At 38.7% G+C, this 11,523-nt stretch overlaps 1 protein-coding gene across 1 annotated transcript in view; it reads left to right on the top strand.

Annotated features, from left to right (window-relative positions):
- The window catches only part of CUNH16orf45 (chromosome unknown C16orf45 homolog), a 206,589-nt gene that overhangs the window by 85,938 nt on the left and 109,128 nt on the right, over positions 1–11,523 (top strand). Inside the window, exon 2 of the mRNA XM_018564213.1 lies at positions 8,562–8,685. Coding sequence (XP_018419715.1) covers positions 8,562–8,685 — 124 coding nt within the window. The remainder of the gene's footprint in view (positions 1–8,561; positions 8,686–11,523) is intronic.

Genomic DNA, 11,523 nt, shown 5'->3' with positions numbered 1-11,523 from the left:
ACTTTGTAAATGATTAATAAAATGTTTCAAAAGTTGTTAAACAGGGAAAATATCTAGCCATAAAGATAATATATTGAGGTCATATTTATTGAATAAACAGAGAAATATAAAGAACAATGTACTCGTATATGGTGATAAATATATTTATAGAGCTACAGTATATACAAGTGGGATGCCAGACTGTTTATCTAGGGTGCAGCTGTCAAACGGGTCTCTGGCCGAATGAAAACAATCACGGCCAGTTCTGCCCATTTGTTGTCATTCAATGACAGCCCACTGTCCTCAGGTCATTTGAGAACAGTAGGCTGTTATTGAATCACAACAAATGTGCGGAGCCGGCTGTGACATCACGGCCGACTTCACCCATTTGTTTTCATTTTGCTGGCAATAGCAATTTGACATACACCGGAAAATGTAAACAGATAGGTGATGTCACCGCTAGCTCCGCCTATCTGTTTACATTTTGCCAGTATCAGTCAAACTTTCATTCTGCGGCAGCATTTCTTCAGGGGGGGGGCGGGGATCAGCAGGCATCAGGTTTTTTTAATTTTGACAAGTCGGCTCGTGGTGGACAACACTGGACGTCATGATTGACCCTGGATAACTGCGGTGGATTCATTGTTTTTAATTTTTGGGATTTTTATTTTTTTATTAAAGGACTTGTCAAAAACATTTGTTTTGTTTTCAATTTAAGGATTTTTTGTTATAGTACGAGTACTCGCCCAAATACTCGGCATCGGCACAGATACCGATACTAGTATCGGTATCGGTGCATCCCAAGTATATTGGGGTCTGTAGTACTAGTATACATCTTATACTAGTACACATCTTCAAGAACCTCACGGTGAGGTGCAGGTGAAACAAAGGCAAGTGGAGGGGTGTATGGTACACGCACCATACACCTCTCCACTTGCCTCAGGCAGTCGCCGGCCAGCTAAATTATTTCTCTCTCAGTTTTGGCTGCTGCCTCAGAGTAATCCACTTCCTTCTTCCTGACATATGTCTATACTGCTTGGACCAACTAGCTCAGCTTGGACTACAAATAAAACACCCACCAGAAATATTTCAGAAAGTTATATATAGTAGAATACAGACACAATTTATTGCCAGTAGTAAATTTCAGTTGAAAAACAGGAAAAATTGCCAACAATTCAGTCTCCTGGCAGCAGGAGAAACTGAGCTATTTCATTGATGAATCAGCCCCAAATGCATATGGCATATGTTCACTAAGTGCACACTAATTCAAAAGCATGAACTTTTGTTGATGCATATTGTGCACTGAAAACAGTTTGCTTATGACATCACCCGAGTGAGAACATTGTAGTGCAATTACTAAAATGCAATATTTTTCACTGTAGTGGCTCTTTAAGGCAGCCACCAGTTATATGAGCAGGTGCAGTGGGAGCAAATTTGCATCCTATACAAATGCGCCAAACTGTTCGATCCTGCATTAGCCTAAAGAAAAGCCTGACCAGTAACTATACATGTACCGTTGCAGTCATCAGGTAAATAGGTCTTTTCATTAGTATGTCTTTTTCATTTGCAAATATGCATCTTTGTTGGTAATTTTAGCTTTTCATATGTTCTACTTAAGTAAATATGGACACCAGCCACATCTTCAGGAAGAATATTCTCATTTAATATAACCGAACAGAACCGAACCATGTAATATAATTTATTAATGCTTCGAGCATTCCAGTAAGAGGAAGTGTTTACCTCTTGTTAGGAAGACTGGCTGCTGAATATGTGAATGTTGAATAAAATATAAAGAGAACTAAAAATACTTCAAGTAAAGTAAATCGTTTGATGTGTGCCATATCTGTCCTGTAACAAGATATAGATTTGCTTATGGAAAGTAAATGCTATTAGGAATTAATGGTGTGTATGGATGTATTTTTCTCTACAAATTATTGATACTAAGTTGTAAATATTTTCGGTTCAACAGTTATTAGTGCTTCCATATGATATTTGAAAAATAAATATTTTTCCACTGTTTAAGCGATTGTCAGTAATGCTGATCATTATTGTATGCTATTAGGCAACTACAGTATATCCATAGGCTCTCCTTAACTGGTCTCTGCATTACAATCTGGTTGCACATATTCTACAAAATCTATATTAGATTTACCTACCTGAACATCCCATTCAATGTGTATTTTAAGAGAAAGGCTTTCACACCACATTATTTATGGTAAATATAAAGGATAATGTCAAATCAATTAGTAATTAATGTTTGTGACAGTCTTCAGACATGCAACTAACTTGTACTAGAGTGTTTGTCTACACTCACTGTCATGATTTCCATTCTTCATGGTAATTTTACTGGCTGTGTTTAAAAACATATTGGTAACCTATTAAAAGATTTTTTTTTAAATATATATTAAGCTAAATGTAACTCCCCAGGAGTTGCCATATCTAGCATAAGAAGTGCAGAGGTAAGGAGTAGAAATTATAATGTTCAACCCGAACCCAGTCTGGTTGTGGTCCGGTGATTTGCCAAACAAGCTGGCCAGATTAGGTTAGTTTGCCCACCCAAATTCTGGCATTTGTTTGTATACAAACCTGCGGGGATCACAGGTAGGGTTGAGTGGACTGTGCAAAGATCGGTTTGCAGGACGTTCAGTAAACCCAACACAGTCTGTGAACCCCGAACATACTACTGAACCCTATTGGAGTCTATGGATGCCAAATCTTGCAATTTGCCTGGCCTTTTTCAAGGATAATTTACAAGCTATTTTTAACAAAAGTGCATGAGTAACTGAGCAATGCCATGAGGGACATGTACAAATGTCAAAAAAATGTTTCTTTAACTCTTGGCACTAATGGCTGCCAGCTGTACAATCCACTTGCTGTTGCACACTCAAAGTTTTCAACAGTTTATCACAGTATTTCACACAACTTGGAGGGACTGCTCATCCAAGGCTCTGGGGCTTCCACCACGAACAAAGAAAACATGACTCTGAGGAAGGGGGCTTGCCCCTGAAACGCGTCAATCTTGGCTGACTGCGGACGGTTGACGGTGATGTGACCGGAGGCTACCGTGTTACATAGTCGGGGCGATACCATGTTGGGTTAACAGACAGTGTGGCCTCTCGTTTGTTGTTAAAGCCTTATGAAAACGTTTGTTTGTGAGTACTTTTATCCCTTGTTTTATTTATTGTAATAAACTATTTTACACACGGAGGTGGTGCTCTGTTCCCTTTTGTTTTCTAAAATGCCCAAAAAAGTTTTTAAAAAACCAAACTGTCCAGCAGGGCAAAATTGGAAATACACCAATTCTTTAAATTACATACTTGGGGGATGAGTTAATGCTGCACGTAAAGTTATGGGGTAGTAAAATATAGTTCTATAAAAGTGATGTAATGGGTGGTTCAACAGCGTTAGGTGGTGTGCCTACATCACTGGACAATGTAATTGACATTTGATTGCCAGGGGACATTGTACATTATTATTATTGTTTTACGTTTTTAACATTGTGGATGTTTCTATTTACTGTTTATTTTTTTAAATGGGTAACAAGTGTTACTATGTACCATGTACTCATTCATCACCCATGCAGCTGTGCTGCAGCAGATCACTTGCAATATAGATATGACAGTGATTTGTTGCTGCAAGGAGGCACTCGGCAGAGCTGTAGCTGCCCTATTCCAGGCTCTATACTCAGAGGAACTGCTGGGACATCACTACACTCCTGATGTACACTATGGAGCGAGCTACACTATGGAGCGAGCTGTAAAAGCATAAGAAGCCCAGTTAGCGCATAACTCATAGATATACAAAGCAAATTGCCCTGTTTACAATTAAGTCAGTTCACACAACCAGATTGCAATATTGTACGCTCCCCCCAAAAAAAAAAACTACATGTAGTGCATTTTTTCACTGCAGTGTGTTTGTATATATTAGATCACCTGGCAATGCAATGCAGTAAAAAGGACTTAAAGTAGAATTTAAGTCTCAATTTGTTTTGCATATATCTACTGCTAGTAGCGAGTAAGCAGTAGATGCCACAACATTTACATTTTGAAAATATGATGGTGTAGTCACTGAGGGGCGCTGTAAAGCTTTCTCGCACAGGGCGCCTAAAGGCCTAAGGCCGGCCCTGCTTGTATGCTGCCTGCTTGTCCATCCTCCTTCGCCAAAGCGGAATCAAATTGGTCTGCATGGCTGTCGTCCAAGAAGGAAGTCTCTTCTAAAGATGATGCACAAGAAAGCCCGAAAACAGTTTGCTGAAGACAAGCAGACTATGGACATGGATTTAAAACAAGAAAAATCTGCGCTTCTGGACCCAAACAAAAAAGAAGAAAAACCGGAGTAGCCAGAAGCTGCTATAACTTAGGCAGTGAGCCTCAAAGGGATAGACAATTAATAGTGTAGCACTAAAGGCTTTATAGTGTATAAAACCAAATAAATGTGTCAAGTGAAATATGTCTCTTTATAAAATATGTGTCAGTGAATAAATATACTACAACACATAAATTGTAATATGTGACTGCATAACAACTTAGTGAGTGAAAAAATAATATGAAAAAGCTGAAAAAATCTTCAAACCAAGGATACTGCTTATATCAGTGAAAAACACAAAAAAGAATCGTCTAAACCAGGGCTCAAAATTTCAAGTCCTAAGCTACTAGCCAGGCCTGAAAAGTTACTCGCCACCAGTTGCCCCACCTAACCCCTGCCCTGCCCCGGCCTTAACTCCGCCAGGTCAGCGATGTTATGGACCCGCTGATCGCCTATATGTGAAACACCCGGTACCGGGTGTTCGCATTGGACGGGTCTTTTCTGCCCGTGCGTGCCCGCTAGGGGGCGCGCGCGAGCAGAAAAAAAATGCCGTCTGGCGACGGCAACCCGCGAATGCGACAGTGCCGTCCGTCCGTTTTTCTACTACGGGCGGACGGCAACTGGTTAAGAAAGACAGAAAAGGACACTTTTGAGATTTATTGGATCAATATCACATTTATTTTCAAAACCATTTGTCACAATATTTTTCAAAGTTTTAACAACAAGTTTGTTTTGAATAACCACGACTATTTGGACACAATAATCACAGATTTGTTTCACTTAGTAATTTGGACACAATATTGCAAATCTTTATTTTTCATTGTTTAGACGGATTCTTTTTTGTGTTTTTTACTGATATAAGCAGTATCCTTGGTTTGAAGATTTTTTCAGCTTTTTCATATTATTTTTTTCACTCACTAAGTCACATATTACAATTCATGTGTTGTAGTATATTTATTCACTGACACATATTTTATAAAGAGACATATTTCACTTGACACATTTATTTGGTCTTATACACTATAAAGCCTTTAGCGCTACACTATTAATGGACTATGGACATGGATTACTGGAACCATGTCCTGTGGTCTGATGAGACCAAGATAAACTTAGGTGGTTCAGATGGGTGTCAAGCGTGTGTGGCGGCAATCAGGTGGGGAGTACAAAGATAAGTGTGTCTTGCCTGCCGTCAAGCATGGTGGTGGGAGTGTCATGGTCTGGGGCTGCATAAGTGCTGCCGGCACTGGGGAGCTACAGTTCATTGAGGGAACCATGAATGCCAACATGTACTGTGACATACTGAAGCAGAGCATGATCCCCTCCCTTTGGATGCTATTGAGCATCTGTGGGGCATCCTCAAACGGAAGGTGGAGGAGCGCAAGGTCTCTAACATCCACCAGCTCCGTGATGTCGTCATGGAGGAGTGGAAGAGGACCCCAGTGCCAACCTGTGAAGCTCTGGTGAACTCCATGCCCAAGAGGGTTAAGACAGTGTTGGAAAATAATGGTGGCCACACAAAATAGACACTTTGGGCCCAATCTGGACATTTTCACTTAGGGGTGTACTCACTTTTGTTGCCAGCGGTTTAGACATTAATGGCTGTGTCTGTTGAGTTATTTTGAGGGGACAGCAAATGTACACTGATATACAAGCTGTACACTCACTACTTTACATTGTAGTAAAGTGTCATTTCTTCTGTGTCATTACATGACATGTGATGTGATAATAAAATATTTACAAAAATGTGAGGGGTGTACTCAATTCTGTGAGATACTGTATATGATGCATCAGAAGTCTGAACGTTTGTAAGCCATTATGAATTGCTTTTGCTAAAAAAAGGTTTAAAAAAAGTAAAATAAAGTATATGAAATTGAACATCTGAAAATGAATGCATTGGAGGTTTCTGTTGAAATTTGCCATTAATGGACTAGTGTAGCATGCTATAATAAGATAAATCTTTATCACTTCAGCCTGTGGCTTGTAGCAAAGGATGATGCAAGTAAAAAAAGTTTAATTGCACGCCTCTCCAGTTTGAATCTGCTGATAATTTGCTGCCCCCCACAGTATGTAGTACGTATAACATTTTGATAAAGTCATCACTGTATCATCTTTATATTGATTCTGTGCTGGGCATGCATGTAGTATAGAATAGTTTATGCTAGGTTTGCTGAATAACCTAAGTTATAGCTATGGCTGAAATTCAGTTATAATGGTTTGCAGCCTGTATTAACTTTATTACTGGATTTATGAAATGAACAAGGTATGTTTGCAGTTTAATTCTCTACATATAAATCAAGCACCTACCTAAGTTGTTTATGGATTTATTCAAAAATATAATATGTAAAGATACATAGGGAAAGACTAAACTCATACAAATATATATATTCTAAATTGTTTAATCGTACCTATTGAGTCTTTGCCATTTTAGCTAAGCTACACCCACTTTGGGTCACATGTGCAACATCAAGCAGTGGTTTATACTTAAAGTGACATTAAACCCTCAGATTTTTTAACATAAAACAATACTGTAATGTGTGCCTTACTGTAATCCATGGTTGTTTCCCTTCTCTTTGCTGCTCTTCCTTTTAAATCTGTATCTGTTCTCTTGCTGGGCAGAACTTCTGTTTTGCAGCAGACTGCCTTGTCTCTGAAATGGATACATGGTGTATACGTGTAGGTTTGCAACCTGAGCCAGCACTACAGGAAGAGGCACTCAGCTGCAAAGGGAAGTTCTCCCCAAGCATGAGAAGAGATACAGATTTAAAAGGAAGAGCAGCAAAGAGAAGGGAAACAACCATGGATTACAGTAAGGCACACATTACAGTATTGTTTTATGTTAAAAAATCTGAGGGTTTAATGTCACTTTAAGTATAAACCACTGCTTGATGTTGCACATGTGACACAAAGTGGGTGTAGCTTAGCTAAAATGGCAAAGACTTAATAGGTACGATTAAACAATTTAGAATAAGGCATAGACAGATTTATTTATTTTTTAATTATGATTACCAAATTTTTTTCTTTTAATTAGAAACTAAGGTAGCTTATCATTTCTTTCCTCTTGCAAAGGTGAAAATAGTTTTTTTTGATTTGTCTTTTTTATACATGCACTAAAATGTTATTTCTGGTACAAAACACGGTTAAGTTATTTACTAAATAAATTGATGGCTTTAGTACTAGCCTGTAATACCCCTTCATTACCATGCCATTTCGTAGTTTTCGGTGCTGTGATAGTTTGACTGACATGCAACACTGTAACTACATGAATTTTATACAATCTCAGATTTATTTTGGTGTTATTTAATAACTTCTGTTTTAAATTTTTTTTTACTATATAACAGAAAAAACATCAAAAAAATCAAAATAAATGTTTACCATACATTGTTATAAAACATATCAAATTTAAAAAAAAAGTAGACCCAACATGGTGACCTCAGTTTTGCTATAATGTTTTGTAATTGAAGAAAAATGCTGTCAATGAGGGGTTTAAAACATATAACACTACAAAAGTTATCAAACAAAATAACTAAAAACTCAAAAAAGCTCAAAAATAGCTAAAGGAAAGAATGGCAATGAGGGTAAACTAGGTTTAAAAAGGGGTTACATGCCAACAAAATGATCTTTTTTTAAGTGCAGATTTGCTGAACATACATTGTGTGCAAATCAATTAACAATACTTTAATTTACATATAAGCACTTTTCAAAATACTTGGTAACAATAGTTCTAATAGCATAGCTTTTCAAGAGTTTAAAGCAGAAAACCATATAAACATATTTTATGTCCTACACACCTAGTCTTTAACAGTAAAATAACTATATAAGCATTTTTAGGATGCTTAGGTACAATATGAAGATTTGGCCAGTTTATTTAGAGGAAATTAAAATATATACATTTCTGTTATTAAAAGGGAAATGTAAAATGAAGGTATATTGGAGATAAATTGGAGTTTCTCATTGAAACACTGAACATACTGTATAGATTAGTCACTATGCTAAATCTTTACAAACAGCCTATAACCTCTAATTTCTTTATAAAACTGTTTAAAACCAAAAGCATCTAGACAGTCTAAAAAGAAGAATGTCATATATCAGAGCTTTACAGGTGAAACTCGAATAATTACAATAATAATTGCAAAAGTTCATTTAGGGAAATAAATGAACTTTTGCACGATATTCTAATTATTTGAGTTTCACCTGTATTGTCATTGTCCATTAGTGTAAATACAGTTAACTTTTCATTCATTACATAACTTTCTGAATTCTGTGTTTGTTTGCATCTTTAGATCAGCTTGACATTGTTTCGATGGCTGAAACCACCATGACGCCAAAGGAAATTGAACTTGAAATGACTAAAATCCAGCGGCTTCGAGAAGTTTTAGTGAGACGGGAGTCTGAACTCAGATTCATGTGAGTTGTATGTACTATCCAGCAGCCTTCTTTTTCCCTTGGCTTTTCTGTGACATAAAGCTTCACCCACTTCCTGCACTTCATTTCTCCGCTCCTCCCAGTTTCTGACCCAGGATATGCTAACTCTGCCTTCATTAGCATTGTCTTTATTATATCTATACAATTTTTGGAGAAGATTCTGTGGCCTTTTGGTTAATGTAGTCTGATACTTCCACATGCCTTCTACCATGACTTGCACATATATGTTAACTGAAGATTATGTCTCCGCTCATGGAGCTTTAGACTACATACATCTTGCCCCCAGGCAGATTCCCTTACTTTTAGATGTAGAATAAAAGCAGCCCAGTCTTCACATGTCTTTTCTTTAGCTTTTAAAACAGATAACTTGTAGAACAGAAAGAGCAGTGGTAGAATACCCACATTTTTCTTCACCGCTAAGAGTTCCTGGATAATTACTTCCCCATTAATAAACATGTTACAGAAGTATCCATACCCCCCTGCTGATTCCAGCATTAGTAAGGGAGACTGACATGGGGCAGTGAAAGCACTAGCAAGAGCCAGCAGATCTTCTGTACAAAGATGCTCATTCTTTTAGGAAAATCAGTGGTGGTGCCCTTGCTCTAACCTTTATTTCCAGTCAATATAGGTGACATAGGATAACCAGGAAAGAGAGTCAGCGATCACCAATAGATAGTGGAGTATAAAAGTAATTTTATGTTTTACTTATTGCCAGAGGGCTTAACAAATGTCAGAAATGGGCAGAGACCACCAGATACACATAACTACAGTAGAAATGGTAAATATAGCACATTTTCTTATCTGAATTTCCCTTAATTCACTGGAAACATACAACGTACACTAGACTTTATAATGTCAACCTGTGAATACTACAGAAAGTGAAGGTGCCAGAGAATGCAGAAGAATGTATGGGATTCATGTGTGGTTAATGTGCATGAATATGTGGTATATTTCTTAACCTTTTAACTGTTTCTTTGGAGAAGGTCTTTGTGCAGATTGCAGACTACTCTGAGCAGTTTGAGGTTAAAACTAGATTGTCTGACTGAGGGACAGACTGAGCTTCCTCTCATTAACACAAAATGCCTCAAGGGCTTAAACGTTTGTTAGGACAGAAAATGTTCAAATCTTGTTTACACCTCATAGTTAAGTCTGCCAGCACAGTACAGACAAGGTTAATTAGAGTTAACAAAACTTCTCACAACCCCCTAGGAGGCTAGGTAGTATTTCCAAGAAAATATAAAGCACTTAAATATGTAAACAGCATTTTTTTTAAGTGACACTAAATTCAGTAGTTAAAACTTAAAAATGCATTCAAGTACCCGAATTGTTAACAAAAATCTACCTTATTTGTGAATCACTCACTGTAGATCATCAAATCATCTCTGAATTCATCCTGACACTGTCCTTCCTCCTGAAGGGTGGCTACTTTTGTTCCCCATGGTCCCTGTGTGTGTTGTAAAGTAGCCACCTCTTCAAGCTTACTCTTAGGATGGACTCCAATCTCAGTATAAATTAAACGTGAGATTGGAGTCCATCATGGGAGTGAGCTTGAAGCAGTGGCTACTTTACAACACACACAGGGACCATGGGGAACAAAAATAGCCACCCTCCAGAAGGAAAAACAGTGTCAGCACCAATTCAAAGATTATTTGAGGATCTACAGATGATGCACAAATAAGCTATATTTTTGTTAACTATTAGGAGTTAAATCCTAAAAATCTATTCAAGTACCCTGAGTTTAGTGTCACTTTAAGTTATGCAATGTAAATGGGAACATATAACAAACATTAAGAGGGTTATTCACTATTGAGCCGAAGGATTAAGTTGAAGCATCGGCTAATCCTTCAGCCCAATTTGGCCCCAGAGCCTTCTGATCCAGCCGAACCGAAGGGCTGCTGTACGGGCTATTCATAATAGCCCGTACAGCAGCTGAAGGCCGGCGAAGAGCTCAGCTGAAGTCACAGCCGAGGCAGACTGTTCTCACCACAAATGTAAACAACTGGGTGCAGCCAGCCATGATGTCACGGCTGGCTCCGCCCAGGTGTTGTCATTCAATGACAGCCCAACGTTCTCTGAATGACAACAAATAGGTCGCGGCCGACTCCGCCCATGATGTCACGTCATGGCCGACTCCGCCCATTAGTTATTTGATTCAGCCGGGATGTGACAGGTAGCTCCGCCCAATTGTTTATATTTTGCTACCATCTGTCAGAATGTAATTTTGTGGTGGGAGTTCGTGTGCAGACGGGTCGGCAGGTGTTGAGGTTTTTGTTTTTTTTCGGCGAGCCGCAGTCGTTGACAACGCTGGACTGTGATTTTTGTGATTTTTTTAAATAAAGGAATTGTCAAAAAATGTTGGTGTTTTTGTTTCAATTGAAGGAAATTTTACAAAAGTCTGCTCTTTTTAATTACATTTGTAGTTTAACCCTTTAGTGAATGAGTAGAAGTACAAGTACCCCTTACTCATTCACAAGGGGGGCAGCATCTGGGTGTCCCCCTGTGTTAAAGGGGGTACCCCGAAGCAAATAAGCCCCCTTGCCCACAAACCCCCACAACCAATGCCCCAGGGCTTGTGGGGAAGAGGACCTTGTCCCCATCGGCACGGGAACAAGGTGCTTTTGCAAGGGGGGCCCTGGAAAAGCACCCTCTCATTGCCAAGGGCATGTGCCCTGTTATGGCAGGGAGGGGGGTGCTCGCTTGTCCCCCCCTTTCCTGCCCTCAGGCTTTACGCCTGTGCTCGGATTAAGGGTCTGGTTGGGAATTTTTAGGGTGAACCCCATGGTTTTTTTTCCATTTTTGGGGGTGGGGTTCCTCTTTAAT

The sequence above is a fragment of the Nanorana parkeri genome, unplaced genomic scaffold, assembly GCF_000935625.1.
Source record: "Nanorana parkeri isolate BGI_ZX_2015 unplaced genomic scaffold, ASM93562v1 scaffold736, whole genome shotgun sequence".
Taxonomy (NCBI): Eukaryota; Metazoa; Chordata; class Amphibia; order Anura; family Dicroglossidae; genus Nanorana; species Nanorana parkeri.
This window is presented reverse-complemented; position numbering and strand designations above follow the sequence as displayed.